General features: G+C 42.6%; 1 protein-coding gene across 1 annotated transcript; it reads left to right on the forward strand.

The window, feature by feature from the left end:
• Positions 1 to 617: 617 nt before the first annotated feature.
• On the forward strand, positions 618 to 17,128 carry EI24 (EI24 autophagy associated transmembrane protein). The gene is made up of 11 exons (XM_047753116.1): positions 618 to 786; positions 3,528 to 3,640; positions 7,701 to 7,846; positions 8,714 to 8,774; positions 10,089 to 10,155; positions 11,169 to 11,293; positions 11,874 to 11,993; positions 12,334 to 12,445; positions 13,123 to 13,234; positions 13,647 to 13,721; positions 16,103 to 17,128. Exons 2-11 carry the CDS (start codon positions 3,599 to 3,601, stop codon positions 16,263 to 16,265), a joined length of 1,023 nt encoding a protein of 340 aa, XP_047609072.1. The 5' UTR covers positions 618 to 786; positions 3,528 to 3,598; the 3' UTR covers positions 16,266 to 17,128.
• The last annotated feature ends 4,402 nt before the right edge of the window (positions 17,129 to 21,530 follow it).

Here is a 21,530-nt window from a genome sequence, read left to right on the forward strand (position 1 = left end):
AAGTCTAAGCACAGCTAGAGGTGAAGGAAAATAGAAGTGGAAAGAAGAAATGGGGAGTGAGATACAGAAAGCTGGGAACAGGGGAGAAAAAGTTTATATGTGAGACTTGGTGGTTCAGTATCAAGAAATTGCTGTTCCTGGGGTAGAGACGGGCTGGTGGGAATAGAGATGAAAACAGTTTTATTTCTCTTTGCTTTATCCTTGTTAACTCAGTCAACACTTTGCTGTCAGAGTACATGCCTTATGTAGCTTGACCTATTCTTAATCACTGTATTCTTATTCATTCAGTGAGCTTGATTTAAACACCTGATAGCTTACTACCCTTTGGTTACTTTAATAAATCTCCAAGAAAAAGGACCAAGATGAATTCTGCATTTTATTGTTCCGTGGTTAGACTTCAAAAGAGAAGAACAAGCAGCCCTGGGGAATATATGGGAGAGGGCAAAGCACAAGACATGCTATCAGAAAGGATGGCATCCCACCTCGGCGGGTGAACTGCCTCCCAGGAAGCGGCGCGGATCTGGCGGGCACGGTGAAAGGACTGCATTTCCCAGGCTCCGTCGCCCTCGAGGCCCCGCCCCCTTCGCCCAGGCTGCCGGACTCGGCTCCCTCCCGACTTCCCAGCGGCCCCGTGCGGCCCGGGCATGCCCAGTGCGGGCACAGCGGCCCCGGCCCTGGGAGCGCCCGGGCGGGAGCTGGCGGCTGGGCGCCGAGAGGCGCGGAGAAGCGGAGTGGGCCTGCGGAGGGCGAGGGACAGAGCCAGAGCCGCGGCGGCGAAGCTGCGGGGTAAGTGCAGCTCGGCGGAGCCAGGCCCTGGCGCCGCTCATTCTGTGCGTAGTAGGGGTGGCAGGGGGTAGTGAGGGCGTGTGAGGGCAGCAGGGCCCGGGTATGGGGCCGAGAGGTGCGGACAGGGACTTCGGGAGAAGACCCTTGGAGGGAACCTTGCTGCGGCGTCTGGGTAGGGCCGGAGCGCAGGACACAGCCCGCAGCCATAGGCAAGCCTCTTCCCAGGTGCGGCGCGGCTATCTTTAGCTCCCGTATGATGGGAGATGAGCGTGCCCCGCGCCTCGTGCACGACTGTGGCTGCGGAGGGAGCCCAGCTTCCAGTTGGAATTGCCAAGTAGCTGCGGGGGAAGACCGGTCTGAAGGGACCAAGGGGACCCCTGGGCTCTTAGCAGTCCCGGGAGCCTGGTGGGAAGTGAAGATGCTTACCTTTAGTGCACCTGCAGTAGGGATCTGACAGCCTCTTGCTTTCCGCGCTTGGGTTTAGTGACTTAGAAATGAAAGTACAGGGCTGTTCCTCAGTAGATGCTTAATAAGTTCTCATGATTGTTGTAGGAATTTAGCGGCCAGCCTCATGTACAGGCTTAAGAGACATTTTTGTCCATGGGATGCTCGAGTTAAACAAAAATTCTCATTGCAGAGCTTGAGTAAAATGACCGGATTGAGGGGTTAGAACGCCGAGGGTTTGACGTTCGCTGTAGCCTTTGACGTGTTGTCATCTTGGGCAAGCCATTTAACTTCAGAGACTCGGTTCCTCCCTCTGTAAAACGATGTGGACCAAGCGCATCTGGTTTCCTTCCACCGTAGGTGGATGGTTCCCTCCGTGTCTGGTCTCAAATTGTGGCAGGTTGCTTTTCTCCATGCCTCAGCTTTTTGTCAAACCGGATCATTGACCAAATTCTGTAGGAAGGCTGCTAGAATCTTCACATAAAATCGAAGTGACTTGTCCTTCAAAGGCCACAGTTGTCAGTAGGTAACCTTCCACTTGGTACTTTGCAGAAGCCAGGTGTTAATGGTCATGGTTCAGATAACACAGCTATTCTCCTTGGATTAGGACCATCGTTTCTCAAACTGTCAGTGCCCTGTGAGAAATCCAGACTAAGTAACTGGTTTCCTTAAACTCCCAAACTAGCTCATTCTGTAGTGGGATTATGTTTCTATAGAAGTTAAGTTTTTATTTTCACGTTATTGAGCTTTATACTCAAAACCTATGAAGAATTTTTAATACCCTTAATTTACAGATGAGGAAGCAGCTGGAAAAGAATGAATCCCTGATAATCTTTAGAAACTAGTGTCTTATGTGTCATAATTGAGCCTTAGCTATTCACCTGGCAGTGAGTTTTATCACTCAGGCCTTTTTGTTTTTAAGTGGGAACATTAACAAAAGTTTCTTACCCTTAGAGACCTCTCTGCCTGAGTGAGTGAATCTGTGTAGGACTTGACCCAAGGAGTAGATGGTATATGTACAGTGTTGTGCAAATGGCCTTCTTACTACTATATCCCCTGATCTTCCTGTTCTGGGTGGCAGTAGTCCAGTTGGGTCAGTAAAGTACAGTTGGTGAAGTGGTCATCAGGGAAACTGTGCTTATGTTTTGAAATTTGAGGTTTATTTAAGCTGCCTGTGAAATTGTCATTAGGGTCTATTTTTTTAATTGAAGGTACCCTAGATTGGTTTAGTCAGGTTTGAGAATTTTAGAATCCCAAGTTCTTAATTAAATTTTTGATAATGGGTTTTCCCATTCACCTTAAACACATAGTGTTTTAAGAATAGTGTTTTCAGAATATATATACATGTGAACTTTCAAGTTATTTTATGAAGCTAGATTTCTCACTCACCTAAGAAATAAATAAAATGGGAAGGCTGTAATTAAAGAATATTTATACATGTGAACTTCACTTTTTGGTCTGGTTTAAAATTAATTATTTTTTGCCTGCTTGTTAAAATTGTGCATGTATGTATATATTTAAAGTTGGAAAACAAGAAAGGCATATTTATGGGTCTTTGGGAGAAATTTCATATCATACTTTAAATTTACTTGCATTATGAAAAGCCTGTGTGTGAAGTACATATTTAGTAATTTTTGTTAGAACTTTCATCTTGTTCTTGCATTTGCATTCAAGTAACAAATATTGCTTAAGAGGATGTTGAAGTGTAATTATCACCCATCTCAAGATCTCAAATCTCCAAAATACATGCGACATGGAGGGATAGTTAGGGATGTCAAGGTCCAGAGAAGACACTACTCCATGTAACAACATATTTACCCCATGTAAACGTGAAAGGATGGCAAGTGACTTAAAAAGTACTGATCTTGGAGTTCCTGTTGTGGCTCAGTGGAAACAGATCTGACTAGGATCCATGAGGATGCAGGTTTGATTCCTGGCCTCACTCAGTGGGTTAAGGATCTGATGTTGCCATGAGCTGTGGTGTAGGTTGCAGATACACCTCGGATCTGGTGTTGCTGTGGCGTAGGCCAGCAGCTACAGCTTTGGTTCGACCCCTAGCCTGGGAACTTCCTTATGCTGTGGCTGCAGCCCTAAAAAGACCAAAAAAAAAAAAAAAAAGTAGTGATCTCAGGTTTTTCAGCAGTTATAGGTATAATTTCCCTTTAATTCATTGTGGTTTTGTCTACCTAAGTGCTGGAATCTACTGTACTCCTATATGTGGAAAATGTCATCATGTACACATGTACAGGGAGTGACCTGAAGATAAATATTTTTCCCTGATCATGCTCTCTTTCCAGGTCCCTCATGATGAAAGATTTGGGGACACTTCTCTCTCCTTTGTGTAGTTGGTAGTTTGGATTGTGAAGAGATGGCTGACAGTGTCAAAACCTTTCTTCAGGACCTTGCCAGGGTAAGTACATCAAGTCATTTCTTGACCTTTTTGCTACAGGAACTGACTAGGAAATGCTTTAAGTATATTTGAAATTTTTCTTATATTTGTTGGGTTCTTTACATACAAATTTTCATTCTAATCCATACTACTCGAGAGAGGTGTTATCCTGTATCTTGCAAAATCTTGGGAGGCTTGTCTAGTGAGTGTCTCTATTATTGGGGTTTTTTTTTTTGTTTTTTTATTGCCACACCTGTGGCATACAGAGGTTCCCAGGCTAGGGGTTGATTAGAGCTACAGCTGCTGGCCTCTGCCACAGCAACACCAGATCCGAGTTGTGTCTGCGACCTACACCACAGTTCACAGCAATGCTGGATCCTTAACCCACTGAACAAGGCCAGGGAGTGAACCTGCAACCTCATGGATACCAGTCAGGTTCATTACTGCTGAGCCACAATGGGAATCTTTATTCTGGAATCGTTTTACACTTGCAGAAAATTTGCAGGATCAATTCTCCAGCTTCTTCTAATGTTAACATCTATGTAACCATAGTACATTGGTTAAAATCAAGCAGTGAACTGATACAATACCATTACCTAAGGTACTTTGTTTGGATCTATATTATAAAACCTATCTTTTCTCACATTCTATAAGGTGGAGATGATGATGCTTTAAGAAAATGTTCCATAAAGATCTGTTTAGGACCTATTCACCCAAATGATAAATAGCATAAAATTCCATTATGGTGGATGTCTGAGGTCTAATGCCCTAGTTGTAGTCCCTGTAGCTTTATTCCTGGGAGTGGGAGAGTGGCCAGTTCTAATGGGGAGTGGGACTCTTCCTCAATGGGACTATTTAAAAGTTTATTACTTTTGAGTGAAAGAGGGGGAAGGGAAGGAATATCTTAGAAGGGCCCATGGGAATTCATGCAGTGTGGTCTGTTTTTAATACCTATGTCCTTGTCTTTGCCATTCTTGTATACTAACCTTTAACCCTGGATCAGTTATACAACATACACTTGATGTGTTTGTCTGCCCCACTAGACTATGAGTATCTCAGAGGTGGGTGTCCTCCTGTCGTTCTAGCACATACTAGGCCCTGAGCCACTTGGTAGGTTTTTGTTCGTTTTGTTTTTGCTTTTGTTTTGCTTTTTAGGGCCATACCCATGGCATATGGAAGTTCCCAGTCTAGGGGTCAAATTGGAGCTGTAGCTGCCAGCCTACACCTCAGCCACAGCAGCAGGGGATCTGAGCCATGTCTTCAACCTTCACCACAGCTTACGGCAACGTTGGATCCCCGACCCACTGAGCAGGGCAGGGATGGAACCTGCATCCTCATGGATACTAGTTGGATTTGTTTCTGATGCACCACAATGGGAACTCCTGGCCCTGACCCTCTAAACTGAACTATCTTAAATGTTTAAACTATTCGTGGAATAATTATAAGTTAAAAAGCAAAATAAGATTAAATTTACTTAGAGATAAAAGATTAGGTGCACACTGCCAATTTATGTCCCTGTCTGTGGGTAGTTCATATACTTGTCCATTTCTCTGTATCCCAGCAGTTTTCTTTCTTTCTTTCTTTCTTTTTTTTTTTTGTCTCTTTGCCTTTTCTAGGGCTGCTCCTGCGGCATATGGAGGTTCTCAGGCTAGGGGTCAAATCGGAGCTGTAGCCGCCAGCCTATGCCAGAGCCACAGCAACGTAGGATCCGAGCCGTGTCTGCAACCTACACCACAGCTCACGGCAATGCCGGATCCTCAACCCACTGAGCAAGGCCAGGGGTTGAACCCGCAACCTCATGGTTCCTAGTTGGATTCGTTAACCACTGAGCCACGACGGGAACTCCCCGTAGCAGTTTTCTCTATAATTTCTTTTTATTCATAACAATAGGTGAAAATGCCATTCTTAAATCCAGGCTGGACTTTGCTTCCAGAATGCCTTTTTCTGTTCCTTGATGAAGTTGAATACCGCAGTCCTTTCCACTCTACTTTTTTTTTTAATTACAAAATCTGTTGTGGAACCTACTAAACTATAATTGTGTGTGTGTGTGTGTGTGTGTACTTTTCTTGCTGAGTTATAAGTTTCTTGAGTGTTTCCACATGATGTCTGGCTCATGGAAGTTGCTCAATGTGAGAGTGGGTGGATGAATGAGTGTAGTTCTTTGAACTGGGTAATAGGCAGTTCTGATGTTGTAGTAATACCAATAACCTTTCTGCTGTTGAGGCTTTTCCAGTTACTGATGAGTGTAGTGACTTATCAACTTAATAATCCTTTCCTCCACCACACACTGAAGATGTTCTCCTCCAGAATGTCTTATGTGGCATGCTCTTACTCTACAGCTTTTCACACTTTTACAGTGATTATTTCTTTGTGTCTTCTTTTACCCCTGGTCCAGCCCTGGTCCTTTCTAGAGACCATGTTTAGTTCACTCTTATATTGCTAGTTTAGTACAGGATATAGATCATACTGCAGGCATTCACTTGCTATTAGGAGAATATAGAGGAGGACAATAGCTTAGCTCCATAGTATTGGTAAGTGTTGGAGGGATTAGAAAACTACTATTTTGCAACCATGTTTTTCAAGATTGGTTTGGGCAAGAATTGTAAATTGTTGTTAAATTTGGGAGTGAGAACTTAATGAGCAGAATATTTACCTGGTCTCAGCTATCTCTGCCTACAGGTTACTTACTATTACAAGGGGAGAAATTTGCAGCCCTACGATGGAGCTGGATAACCCTTTGACTGAAAATGTAAAATTGACATCACCAGCAAGGACAGACAGATATCAAATGCCTCTGGATATAATAGTAATACCTAGAAGGGCACACCATCTCTTAATGTGATATTTCTGCCAAAAATATGTAACATGGGCTCTAATTGTGAGGAAACAAACCTACATTGAGGGCTTACCATAAAATAACTGACCATAAATATTTCAAAAAGGAAGATAGGTTAAGAAGCTGTTCCTTTTTTTGTTTGTTTGTTTGTTTTTGCCATTTCTTGGGCTGCTTCTGTGGCATATGGAGGTTCCCAGGCTAGGGGTCCAATCGGAGCCGTAGCCACCGGCCTACGCCAGAGCCACAGCAACGCGGGATCTGAGCTGCATCTGCAACCTACACCACAGCTCATGGCAACGCCGGATCCTTAACCCACTGAGCAAGGCCAGGGACCGAACCTGCAACCTTATGGTTCCTAGTCAGATACGTTAACCACTGAGCCACAACGGGAACTCCAAGAAGCTGTTCCTGATTAAAGGAGACTAAAGAGATATGAGAGCTAAATGTAACATGTGATTCTGAACTGATTTCTGATACTTGAGGGATAAAAATGCTGTAGAGGGTATTACTGGGACAAATGGGAATATTGGAATATGGACTATAGATTAAACTTTCAATATTTAATTTCTTGTATAGACAATTATATTATTATATAAAAGAATGTAATTGTTCTTAGGAAATACACACTGAAGAATTAAAAGTAAAGACATGATAAAGTAGCAACTTACACAGATGACCCAGAAAAATAACATGAACATATGTGTAAATAATACTAATAATGTGGCAAAATATCAAAAAAAGGTATTAGGGGACTTCCTGTGTGGCTCACAACAAAAACGGGTATTAGAAAGTTCTCTTTTCTGGAGTTCCCATCGTGGCGCAGTGGTTAACGAATCCGACTAGGAACCATGAGGTTGCGGGTTTGGTCCCTGCCCTTGCTCAGTGGGTTAACGATCCGGCGTTGCCGTGAGCTGTGGTGTAGGTTGCAGACGTGGCTCGGATCCCGCGTTGCTGTGGCTGTGGCGTAGGCTGGTGGCTACAGCTCCGATTAGACCCCTAGCCTGGGAACCTCCATATGCCGTGGGAGCGGCCCAAAGAAATAGCAAAAAGCCAAAAAAAAAAAAAGAAAGTTCTCTTTTCTTGCAGCTCTTCTGTGAATTGGGTATTATTTCAAAGCAAAAATACCAAGGCTGCCTTAAGCTATGTACCAAACCAAGTACAGGGATTTCCACTGATATTTCACTTTACGTAACTTTGGACAGTCTTCTGATCCATAATTTTCACTCTTAATACTCTTGTCTACAGGGAATCAAAGACTCCATCTGGGGAATTTGTACCATCTCAAAGCTAGATGCTCGAATTCAACAAAAGAGAGAGGAGCAGCGTCGAAGAAGGGCAAGCAGTGTTCTGGCTCAGAGGAGAGCCCAGAGTATAGAGAGGAAGCAGGAGAGGTAAGGAGTGGAGGCTGGTGTTGGACAACATCTGATGAACCCCCTTGGGGGCACTTTAGGAAGTGATAGATCTTTAGTGTAGAATTCAGACACTGTGTAGTGACCTGGAGTTTTAATACCCCATTATTTGTTTTTTGGTAATTTCTCCCCCTAAAAATGTTACAAGTGATTTCCCCCCACTCCCTTCACATTGAATTAAGCTGGAGTCTAGCAGTAAGCCTAGTTCAAAATGTCATGGTGTTTAAAAAATACCAGAATGGTAAATAGAGAACCATAAGGAATTATTTGTTTTTTTGTTATTGTGGTTGTTCGTTTTTTGCCTTTTAGGGCTGCACCCGCGGCATATGGAGGTTCCCTGGCTAGGGGTCCAATCAGAGCTACAGCTGCCAGCCTACAGCACAGCCATAGCAATGCAGGATCCGAGCCATGTCTGCAACCTACAACACAGCCCACAGCAATGCCAGATCCTTTACGCACTGAGCGAGGCCAGGGATTGAACCCTCAACCTTATGGTTCCTAGTGGGATTCATTTCCGCTGCGCCAGGACAGGAACTCCATAAGGAATTGTTTGGATTGGTAGGTACTTCTGGAAGTACCTATGTGGATTTTGATAGAGGGGCCTTAGACATCCTCTTCTCCTCTCCAGTCCTGGATTTTAGAAAATGTAGTTTTTTCCTTTTAAGAGAAACTGCTTCTTTTGAAACATTTTTAGCCCTTTCTCATTGACTTGAGAGAACACTGGGAGAACAATAGGTTCTGGGAAGAGAATGGTGGTTCCAACAAAAGATATGAAGAGGACAGCTACTGAATGACAATATGGAAATAACCTAAATGCCTTTTAAGTTAAATACATATGGTCTTTTCCAGTGAACCACGTATTGTTAGTAGAATTTTTCAGTGCTGCGCTTGGAATGGCGGAGTATTCTGGGTAAGTTCTTTTTTCCTCAGATTCCATCTGCTTTATAAGTATGTTCATTCAGTTTGTTGCGATGTTAATGGTTCTCAGCTGTCTTCTTGAAACTGAGACAAGTAGCTTTCACCTGCTGATCCACGCCTAAGGCCATAACTCAGGATTCTGTGCACCTTCAGTCATTTTATTCCCACTCAGAGAATATTTTTAGGTGAATGTCAGGAATGGCCCTGGATGTACATTTTTTCTTAAATCACTTATTCCCAAATTCTGATGTTATAGGTAACAGTTTCTCTTGACGTTGTTGAACATTTTGGTTGAGAGCAACTATGGGGGCTCAGAGGGGAAGGACAGATGGATACTGGTTCTCCCTTTGTCTGGTCATAGCAATGTACTAGAATTAATTACTATTGAAGTTCATACCAGAAGGTTGCTTACAATTAACTGAGAACCAACCTAGGCTAAAGTGAAATTTGAGCACTTTGAAGAACAGCTAGTCAAATATTTTCTTTGACTTGAAATTCAGTATAATTCAACTTTTTTTTTTCTTGTCTTTTTAGGGTTACACCCACGGCATATGAAAGTTGTCAGGTTAGGGGTAGAATCAGAGCTGCAGCCATAGGCCTGTACCATAGCCACAGCAATGCCGGATGCTTAACCCACTCACTGATTGGGGACAGGGATTGAACCTGCATCCTCATGGATACTAGTCGATTCTTAACCTGCGGAAACTCCCTCAACTTGTTAATCTAAACACTTCACAAATGTTCTTAGGTGTTAGCTTTAATTAATAAAATATTACTGTGTACTTAGTGTATGCCTGAATTTTGGCTGGAATGCTAATTGAAATGTTCTATGCCCCCAGAAGTTTTACTGTTTTCACAGGCAGTGTCAGGTTTCTACCTCTCAGCTGGAGAATTGGGAAATAGAGATGAGTCCAATTTTGGTGCTTCTTCTGACTTCCAAATTTACAAAAGATAGTTCCATCTGGAAATAGTTCCCCTGAAACTATGAACTCTTTTTTTTTTTTTTTTTTGGCTTTTTAGGGCTGCACCCATGGCATATAAAGCTTTCCAGGCTAGGGGTCTGATCGGAGCTACAGCCGGCAGCCACAGCTATAGCCACAGCAACATCAGATCTGAGCTGTGTCTATGACCTAGACCACAGCTCAGGACAACGCCGGATCCTTAACCTATTGAGTGAGGCCAGGGATCGAACCTGCAACCTCATGATACCTAGTAGATGTGTTTCCGCTGTGCCATGACGGGAACTCCAGAACTCCTATTTTAAAGAAGGGCTTTTAATGTTTTCCTTGTTGCTTCTCTCCTTTAGTTCAGCCTCCTCTTGTTTTATCGAGTGTTTATTCCTGTGCTTCAGTCAGTAACAGCCCAAATTATTGGTAAGTATGTACACTGCTCTGTGCTGTCTGCCTGGGGTGGAGTTGGGAGATGTTTCCTCTGTGTAATTCCTCTGTACTGAGAGCGGTGGATTTTTTTTTTTTTTTTTTGTCTTTTTGCCATTTCTTGGGCCGCTCCCACAGCACAGGGAGGTTCCCAGGCTAGGGGTCGAATCAGAGCTGTAGCCGCTGGCCTACGCCAGAGCCACAGCAATGCGGGATCCTAGCTGCGTCTGCGACCTACACCACAGCTCATGGCAACACCGGGTCGTCAACCTACTGAGCAAGGCCAGGGATCGAACCGCAACCTCATGGTTCCTAGTTGGATTCGTTAACCACTGGGCCACGATGGGAACTCCTGTGGATATTTTTAACTCAACTCTCTCGACAGCCCTTTGAATGGGTATTGTTATAATTTTATTTTTATTTATTTATTTTTGTCTTTTTAGGGCTGCACCCACGGCATATGGAAGTTCCCAGGGTACTGGTCAAATTGGAGCTGTAGCTGCCAGCCTACACCACAGCCACAGCAACTCTGGATCCTTAACCCACTGAACAAGGCCAGGGATTGAACCACACCCTTATGGATACTAGTTGGGTTCCTTACTGCTGAGCTGTAATGAGAACTCCATAGGTATCATTTTATTGATGAGGAAATTGAAATTAGATAGCAAGGTTGAACCACTAGTAAGTGGTAGAGCTGGGGTTTAAACCCTGGGTGTTTTCCTGAATACACTGTACTGTTAGTTACTGATATCTCAGTCACCATCAGGTAAGCAGGTTGGTCTCGAGGGTAAGCATTACATATCCATGGCTACTCTGAATTGGCACTATAGCCAAAATTTGGTTTGTCTGTGAAGAATTAGACTATCTGAAATATCTTCTGCTAGCAAGAAACAAAGATGTGTGTGTGTGTGTGTGTGAGAATAAATAGTTACAGCCTAGAGGTCATATTTTTGGTCTTCTGGTGAAAGCTAAAACCCAGTTAAACTAATAGCCCTTTCCCCCTTTCTTAGGTGATCCGTCACTACATGGGGATGTTTGGTCCTGGCTGGAATTCTTCCTCACATCAATTTTCAGTGCTCTTTGGGTGCTCCCCCTGTTTGTGCTTAGCAAAGTTGTGAATGCAATTTGGTTTCAGGTAGGTCCAGGGCAGAATGGAGTCTGGCTACTATGGCATGATGGGGTCGCCACTTGGCAGATTTCAGTCTGTGAAGTTAGTGTTATGTAGGGAGTGATGTCACAGCCTTAACTTTTCTTTTTTCTTTTTTTTTTTGGTTTTTTAGGGCTGGACCCATGGCATATGGAGATTCCCAGGTTAGGGGTCAAATTGGAACTATAGCTGATGGCTTACACCACAGCCACCCAAGGTGGGATCTGAGCTGCCTCTGTGACCTACACCAAAGCTCATGGAAATGCTGGAAACACTGAACGAGGCCAGGGATCAAACACGGATCCTCATGGATCCTAGTCAGGTTCGTTAACAGCCAAACCACAAAGAGAATATCAGCCTTAACTTTTCTTGGTCAAGCATCCTGTGTGTGATCTTGGTCCTCTTGTAAAATGGAATTATTTTCTAAGGTGGCCGGAATATCTCATGGCCAGATGTCCAGGGGCTTTTCTTACCTGCAGGTCTCAAGGCAGATCAGTGATCTTAGCTTTGGGGATGGATGTGGAGGCCATTTAATTCATGTTTCGGTGAGTTCCTTTCTCTCTTACAGGATATAGCTGATCTGGCATTTGAGGTATCAGGGAGGAAGCCTCATCCATTCCCTAGTGTCAGCAAAATAATTGCTGACATGCTCTTCAACCTTTTGCTACAGGCTCTTTTCCTCCTCCAGGTGAGACTGGCCTTCTGGGCAGATTTTAAAAAAGATTCACTAGAGGGAGCTTCACAGAGAAGGGTATTGCATTTATACTGAGCAGATATGTTTATGGGTGGTAATGATTTTTAAGTCATTTTTTCATAGAAACAACTAGAGACTTTTAGAATCATAAAATGATAAACATGAATTTGTCTGCTCTTCTCTGCCACCCTGAGCATTCTCCACTTGCCTGCTAGTTAGGAACTCTAGACGCAACTATCAGGCTATCTAGGCAGAGTGATGACTTAAGAGTGGCAGGTGAAAAGCTTTAGATCTGTGAAGCTTTGGAATTAAGATTGTCATACTTGTTCTTCAGGGGATGTTTGTGAGTCTCTTTCCCATCCATCTTGTTGGTCAGCTGGTTAGTCTCCTGCATATGTCTCTTCTCTACTCACTATACTGCTTCGAATATCGTTGGTTCAATAAAGGTAAGCCTGTCTAAAGAAACTTGGAACTTGGAGACCAAGTTTGGAAATGGTGTTGCTAAGTAGACTTCTTAAATTCTTCAATACTTAGGCCTTTGGCAAACCATCATTGGGATAAAGCAGCCTTTTGGCAAGTGGGAATTTATATTTGGCCTAGGGGGGTTTAACCCTTAACTTCAATGCTGAGGGATATAGCAATGCAGCATTACCCTTATGGTGTTTAATGTGTCGAAGCTCTGACAGAACCATAATATGTCATAAATGAGCATGGGTTACTCAGCATTAGAGAAATTAATTTGACCTTGGTGTGTATAGATTATTTGAGGGATGTTTTGAAAATTCTTGGCATATTTGGGTGTGGATGGTTGATAGAGATTGATTTCTAGAAGGTGGCTGCCTTTTTTTAGTATCTTGCTTTTGTTCAAGACTAACATGACCAAGGATGCTGGTGTTGTATTTTAGAATTCACTTACCCTGCCAGCTTTGAAATTGTGATTATTGAATTGTAAAAACGTTGCATAGACGCCTTCTCAGATTTGGACACTTCTAATTTATATGCTTCAGCTGTATTCTGAATGGCAGAGATCTCTACCTAAAACTCAAACCTCAAATTCTCTACCATATTAATAATTTGACTAAAAGAAAGTATGTGGCCTAATTGTATTGGCTCCTTGTTTTAGGAATTGAAATGCACCAGCGGTTGTCAAACATAGAAAGGAACTGGCCTTACTACTTTGGATTTGGTTTGCCCTTGGCTTTCCTCACAGCAATGCAGTCCTCCTACATTGTCAGGTAATTTGATTTAGGGACTTGAGGGGACTAATGAAAGTACTCACTGTAGGGAGCACCTTCTCCATGCCTGGTTCTGTGCTATGCAGGCAGTCTACATTCTTATTGGCCATTGGGAGGTCCATAGGCTTTTTCTCTTTGACAGATAGTCATAGACATTTGTCAGCTAATATTAAAAAGTATAGTCTATATGATCCTATATGCCATATTCTTTCTTATATGTTGCTTCTTGGAACAATGTTAAACAGCCAGTGTTTAGAAAAATCCTTTCTTTTAAAAAATGTGTTTGATATATTAAGGGTCTATCAAGCCATGATATTTAGCACTGGAGGTAAAGAACTTAAAGCTTCTAATATCTTCGAAGTCATGGCTGTTTCAAAGGTGACTAATTATTCCTTCCCTTTTTTTGAAACAGTGGCTGCCTCTTCTCTATCCTCTTTCCTTTATTCATTATCAGCGCCAATGAAGCAAAGACTCCTGGCAAGGCATAGTAAGTATTAGCCAGTATTAGCTAAAGGGTAGGATGTTTTTCTGTCTAAAATGTTGGGGCGATAACACTGCAGTTATGTGAATGAGACTTTTTTTTAATAACCTAACACTGTAGGAAAACATTAATTAGTTTAACGAGAGAAACACTTCTCCAAATTTGGATATATCTCCAAATTTTCCTCATGGATACATGCATGCGCATCTTTCAAAAATGGATACTATTCCTTTTTTTTTTTTTTGTCTCTTTTGTCTTTTTAGGGCTGCAACCATGGTATATGATGAAGCTTCCCAGGCTAGGGGTCGAATCAGAGCTGCAGCCACCAGCCTTCACCACAGCCACAGCAATGCAGGATCCAAACCACATCTGTGATCTATACCACAGCTTACGGCAACGCCAGATCCTTAACCCACTTAGCAAGGCCTGGGATCGAACCCATGTCCTCATGGTTGCTAGTCGAGTTCATTAACCATAACTCCTATACATATTCTTAAAATGTAACAATTCAATGAATAAAGCACTTGTAATACCTGTAGTTAAGCTCATTTTTGTAAGAATGGCCAACCTTTTAAAAATAGTAGGCCGTGGGAGTTCCCGTCGTGGCTCAGTGGTTAATGAATCCGACTAAGAACCATGAGGTTGCGGTTTCGATCCTTGGCCTTGCTCAGCGGGTTAAGGATCCAGCGTTGCCTTGAGCTGTGGTGTAGGTCGCAGACGCGGTTTGGATCCTGTGTTGCTATGGCTCTGGCATAGGCTGGTGGCTTCAGCTCCGATTCGACCCCTAGCCTAGAAACCTCCATATGCTGCGGGAGTGGCCCAAGAAATGGCAAAAAGACCAAAATAAATAAATAAATAAATAAAAATAAAAATAGTAGGCCATGTGATTTGGCTACCTGAATTTATCAATAGTGATAGTAAAACAAAGTATTTTATTTTACTTTTTTTTTTTGTCTTTTTGTCTTTTTAGGGCTGCACCCGTGGCATATGGAGGTTCCCAGGCAAGGGGTCCAATCGGAGCTATAGTCAATGGTCTACACCAGCCACAGCAGCACCAGAGGCTCGTCTGCTATCTACACCACAACTCATGGCAATGCTGGATCCTTAACCTACTGAGTAAGGCCAGGCATCAAACCCATAACCTCATGGTTCCTAGTCAGATTCGTTTCCGCTGCACCACGACGGGAACTCTCTTTTTGGTCTTTTTTTTTTTTTTTAAAGTCCATACATGCAACATATGGAAGTTCCCAGGCTAGGGATCGAATTGGAGCTGCAGCTGCAGGCTTGTACCACAGCTCATGGCTATGCCAGATCCTTAACCCACTGAGCGAGGCCAGAGATTGAACCTGTATCCTCATGGATACTAGTTGGGTTCATTATTGCTGAGCCATGATGGGAACTGCCAGAGTATTTTAAAGTTTATCTTTAGCAATACTAGCAGTCTGTATTATATTAATGTTTTATCACTTCAGAGAAATGCCCAGTCTTGATCAGTTTTGGTTACTTAACCAAAGTAAGGATACACATTATTAAAAATTTCAGGAGTTCCCGTTGTGGTGCAGTGGTTAACGAATCTGACTAGGAACCATGAGGTTGCGGGTTCGGTCCCTGCCCTTGCTCAGTGGGTTAACGATCTGGCGTTGCTGTGAGCTGTGGTGTAGGTTGCAGACGTGGCTCGGATCCTGCGTTGCTGTGGCTCTGGCTTAGGCTGGTGGCTACAGCTCCGATTGGACCCCTAGCCTGGGAACCTCCATATGCCGTGGGAGCGGCCAAAGAAATGCCAAAAAAAAAAAAAAAAAATTCAGATCTGCTTTGGGTTCTTGCTTGCTCTTATTATCCAGTAAGAAATCAATGTGTATCTTAGTGTAACTGTCTTCTTCTTGAAAGTGAAACATAAGAGTTCGTGGTGGCTCAGGTATCCAGCATTACTACTGCTATGGTGCAAGTTCAATTCCTGGCCTAGGAATTTTCATATGCCAGAAGTGCAGCCAAAAAAAAAAGGAAAATGAAAAACACATGATATATGATATCTTCCTATATAGCTTGAAGTTTGTACCCAGAAAAGTACTTTTTTTTAAAATTACTTAATGAATTGAAAAGTACTCCTTAAATCAGAAATAATCTAAAATAGAACTTTATTTCTTCTAAGCCCCAATAGTGCAAATGGTGATTCCACTGCACTCGAGACAATGACAGGACCCAGTGCATTCTTTAGTTGCGTATTTAATCTGTGTGTCCAGTATCTGTACTTGCTGGATCAAATTTCAGTTGCCTTGTTTTCTCCTTTATCATTTAAAATTGAAAGTATTCAAAAAAAGTGTCAAATAGTTAAAACAATTTTGATCCATTGTGGGGGTCTAACAAATTGTTTCTCTTTTGCCTTTTAGCCTTTTCCAATTGCGCCTATTCTCTTTGGTGGTTTTCTTAAGCAACAGACTCTTCCACAAGACGGTGTACCTGCAGTCTGCCCTGAGTAGCTCAACTTCTGCCGAGAAGTTCCCCTCACCACACCCATCTCCTGCCAAAGTGAAGGCTGCTGCAGGCCACTGAGTCGCCTGTCATCCAGAGGGGATGGGAGGGGTTGGAAGGACAGGATGCTGTGGCAGCTCTTTTCCTTGTTTGCCTCCCCCACCAGGGAAGGCAGGACCCACCCTGCCAAGGGCCCTGTGCATATTCCCTTCTCTCTGAAGAATCGGGACTTTTATCTCTGGTGCACGTAAGGCAGAATCCTCCTGACACCAGTATGGATTTTAAACACCGGTGAGTCTGAAAGGACCACAGGTTTTTCTGCAGCTCTTTTCTAGCATTTGCCAGCCCCTGTGCCTGGACTGATTTGAATACTTTTTCTCCCTGTGCCATTTACCCTCCCACCTCCCCTTCCTGCCTCCCACCACCCTTGGATGAATGGGTTTTTGTAATTCTAGCTGTTGTATTTTGTGGACCTGTTATTTTTGTTTTCTTGTGAAGCACATATATTGGATGTGGGGGTAAAGGAGAATCCATTGCTCCTGGTCACTCCCTTTATAGCCATCACTGTCTTGTTCCTTGTAACTCAGGTTAGATTGTGGTCTCTTGCTCCACTGCAAAAAACAAGCCTGAAGAGATGGGACAGGAGGAAAGATCCCACAGCCAGATCTGCTGGGTTTTGAGGAGGGATTTTCTTTCTTCCCCTTGAAGGGGAAAAAGCTTTTTTCACTGGTACATTTAAAAGTTCCCCAACTACAGGGAGGTACCAATTTTGGACAAGTGCCACTGCAACACAGAATGCTCAGAGAACCTGAACTTTTAAACTCCAGAGGTCTTTTAAACTTTCCTTTTGGCCACTGCCGGGTCTGTCTGGTATTTCAAAGGAATATTGGGTGCTGCAAATAGGAACTGAAGGGGTAAACTTATTAAACCCATTAAACCTGTGATTGGTTGGTGTCTTCCTGTCATTTTAAAGACTAACTATGGGGCAAGGAGCAGATGTCAAAATACTTGTATGGTTTTTAAGATGTTGGGAGTTCCCGGCGTGGCGCAGTGGTTAACGAATCCGACTAGGAACCATGAGGTTGCAGGTTCGGTCCCTGCCCTTGCTCAGTGGGTTAAGGATCCGGCGTTGCCGTGAGCTGTGGTGTAGGTTGCAGACGCGGCTCGGATCCTGCGTTGCTGTGGCTCTGGCGTAGGCCGGTGGCTACAGCTCCGATTCGACCCCTAGCCTGGGAACCTCCATATGCCGCAGGGGCGGCCCAAGAAATAGCAAAAAGACAAAAAAAAAAAAAAAGATGTCACATACATGAGCTGGTTTCCCCCAAGTGGGTAATAGTTGAATTTACAAATCGTCACTTCAAGAAACATATTCATTGAACACAAGACTTTGTCTTGGATAATTTGGAAGATTAGTTCTGAAAAATGTTCCCTGAGGAGGTTTGGGTTATGTGATTACAATCATGTTAACATCTTGTGAGCGAATTTGGGATTGAGTTGTTTTAAAGTCTCTATGTACATCTCTTCTGTGTGTTCATGATGGGAGAGACCCTTTTAGACTTCAACAAATTGAACATCCCCTTTAGGGAAGAGATTGGACATTTAACAGAACCTTTACTCGGTACATGACAAAATAAAGATTTAAAAATTGTTGCTGGAAGGTGTAAACCACGTTTCAAATAAGATTTTAAAATAGTGGATATTTTGGAAATAGGTGTTTCCAGCTTGAGAACAAAAAATTTTAAAAGGCAGTTTAAGATTTTCCTCCAGTATTCCTCTGACATCTCTGGTCGTTTGACAATAGTACTTCAGAGAACTGCTTCCAGTTGATGAGGGGATGGTTTGAAGAAGACCTCAGGATTTCATCAGCTTGCAACTGATCAGTGATTGCCTTATTTAAGATTTAGTTGTTGTAGTTTTAAAAATTATATTAAAACGGCCATATCTTTGCTGCCTGAAATTTTGATCTGTGCCAGCTAAGCTGGTCTTGGCTTAGTTTTGAAGGGTGAGGGAAGGTTGAGTAGATGAAGGCACGATGTTCAGCACTGTGCCTGGCTATAGAAAATGCTTAAAGTTTAAGTGAGGAGTCTCTACAGTTTTATTAGTGTAACTGAGAGGCCAGGCCTGTACAGAGTCTAGGTTACCAAATGTCTATTGTAGATATTCTTGCCCTCATGAGATGTACACAGCAGAAGTGTAAACTTCTCTTGCCTTTTCACTAGGCTGTGGGCCCCGAGGGCAATGATTAGGACATTGGGGTCAAAGGGACATTAGGCTCTGTTTTTGTCAAGTTCAGAGTGGCAATTTAGGCAGACTAATAGTAACTGAAAAAGGAGGACACATCACTCACTACAGAAGAATATGAGAGCTTGAGTTTCAGTCATGCAGCCAGAAGGATCTAGAGATTGTGTTGACAAAAGCTCTTTTCAGGGGTAGACACCACAGCTTGGAAAGGTTTGTGTGGTTCAAACCACTACCCTTTTATCCTATCTAGAGCTTGAGTTGTCCATTTTAGCAATTCAAAAAAGTAGGTGCTTCAGACTTAAGTATGTTAAGTCTACTGGAAACTTAAGTGGACAGAGTCATGCACTGTCTTATTAAATGCTCTGTACTTAGTAAGGGCCAAGGAAAAGTTTAAGAGAAATTATGACAAACTGGAATAAACCCAGAAAAGGGCAACTAATGTTTAGGGGTTTGTAAACCACCTTAAAGGATAACATCTGTGGTAATAAAAGGGCAACTATAGTTGTTCACTGTGTTCATTTTCCATCCACTTATTTTCTGATTATAGAAGTAGTACGTTTGTTCAGCTTCTGTACTCTGTGTTAACCTCAGTGGAGACTGATCTGGTAAAGTTATTGGTTCTCCAGTAGTGATGGAAGACTGTTTAGTATCATCTCACCCCCTCCCCCCAGTCACCCCAGCATCTTTCTTATGCTATATTCTAAGCCACAGACACAGGATAAAAGGAAGCAGACTTCAGGTCAGTAAGTTAGGCCTTTCTAGCAATGAGAGCCATACATCCAATGAAATGTTTTGGATGGACCTAAAGTGAATCTACAGAACCAGTAAAGGATCAAGTGAGAGGAACAGGTGGCTCAGTCATGTAGCAATCATTTGAGCACCTATCAGGCACTGCAAGGCACTGAGGATTCAAGGGTGAACCAGAAAGATGGGACCAAACGGAGCCTGAGAAGTAATCAAATTCTTAAAAATTTTGTGTTCAAATAGCTACTATTTTCCATAGGTCTCAATGTTGGGGAAAACATTGGAAATCAGAATCTTTGCATGAGATAAGAGATTATGCCATTTGTTCAGCCCCCCATCGTTGTATTCATTCTCTGATTTCATGTTAAATTTTTTTTTTTTCTTCTTGGGGCCACACCTTGCAGCATATGGAAGTTCCCAGGCCAGGGGTCAAATCAGAGCTGCAACTGTCAGCCTATTCCACAGCCACAGCTATGTCAGATCTGAGTGTGTCTGACCTACACTGCAGCTCATGGCAATGCCGGATCCTTAGCCCACTGAGCAGGCCCAGGGATCAAACTGACGTCCTCATGGATACAAGTCGGGTTTGCTACTGCTGAGCCACAACAGAAACTCCCCATGTTTAAATGTTTTGTTGTACTTTCAGACCTTTGTGGAAAAGAATGATCATTTGGGAGTTACCACGGTGGTGCAGGGAAACGAATCTGACTACCATTGATGAGGACGCAGGTTTGATCCCTGGTCTTGCTCAGTGGGTTAAGGATCCTGCTTTGCCGTGAGCTGTGGTATAGGTGGCAGACAAAGCTAAGATCTGGTGTTGCTGTGGCTGTGGTGTAGGCCAGCAGATACAGCTCTGATTTGACCCCTAGCCTGGGAACCTCCGTATGCCAAGGGTGTGGCCCTAAAAAGACCCCCCCCCCCAAAAAAAGACTACTTCATCATTCAGATAAGTAGTTCTTTACCAGGGGTTAAAATCAGAATCATCTCAGGAGATTTCCTGAGATACACAGTAACATCACTTGGCCCTGGGGGAAATTTAAGTAATTCTAATAACTTCTCTCATAGAAACTTGGTCAGCTACCATAAAGTAAGTATAGATTGTTGTGAAAGTAGGACAGAATAGGAAAGTTCTTGGAAATTAAAACAATGTGGAAATAAAATGAGGTGGCTTATAAAAGTGTTGATGAGGCTAAATTAGGGAACAACATAAAACAGGCAATTTCTCAGACAAAGAGCAGAAAGAATAAGACATGGAAAAAATTAAGAATCATGTAGGTATCCAAAATACCTACATTTGTTTCAGAAAACGAGAACAGAAGCATGGAGGCAAGAATAAAATCAGAAAATTCCCTGCACTGATGATGAAAATTGGAATTTTCAGACAGGGCCTGCCAAGTGTAAAGCAATGTGGGGGAAAAAAACAAAAGATGAAATCTCTAAGGAAAAATATGAGAAGAACAGGTTACTTACAAGAGACTATGACTCACATTGGTATTAGACTTCTCAAGTACACCTCTTCTTATTAGAAGATAAAATTGTAATGCCTTGAAAGTGCTTTTATGTGTGCTTATGTGTATGGGATGGGAGGGTCCCAATTTTGTTCTTATAACTAAATCTAGCTATGCTATTAAGGACAAAATAAAATCATTGTTTCCTTTCCATTCAGCTTTTCTGAAAAAGTTACTTGAAGAATCTATTGAAGTGAAAAATACAAAAAAATAGATGACTAATTAAAACACCCAACCAAACAACATGAAACAGTGGAATCAGAAGTGCAATGAGAAGAAATCCTGGTAATACAGCTATGCAGCACACTTGGAAAGGTGGGTTCTGGGGAGAACATCTCCAAGAAGAAAACATATTGTTAATCTGGTCTGCTCCAGATGAGACTGAGATGTGTTTCTTTTGATCGATGATATAAAAGAGGTAAGTAGACACTTCAGGGAAGACTAAAAGCTCATTAGGAATGACAGAATGCCTACAAAGCAAGCTGAAAATAGCATTATTTTAAATGACTGATGGAATAATAAAAAGTTTTTCTGAAACAACCAAACCAAAACTTTTGATCCAATAAGTTAGGAGGGAGAAGGATTAAGAGACACACTGAACTCACATATAATCTCTGGATTTATAATTATTTTCCCTATGACTTTGCCATCCTGAGTCTGATTTTACTTACAGATAAGCCTTTCCCTATCAACTGATATTAAAGGATCATCCTAAAAATAGGCTTGGATTTTATTTTTCTTTTAAGTGAACTGCCCCAGGGGACAGAGATCCAACCCATGCCACAGCTGTAATCAGAGCTACAGCAGCGACAACCGTATCCTTAACCCTCTGAGCCACCAGGGAACTCCATAA

Source organism: Phacochoerus africanus, chromosome 11 (assembly GCF_016906955.1).
Source record: "Phacochoerus africanus isolate WHEZ1 chromosome 11, ROS_Pafr_v1, whole genome shotgun sequence".
NCBI lineage: Eukaryota > Metazoa > Chordata > Mammalia > Artiodactyla > Suidae > Phacochoerus > Phacochoerus africanus.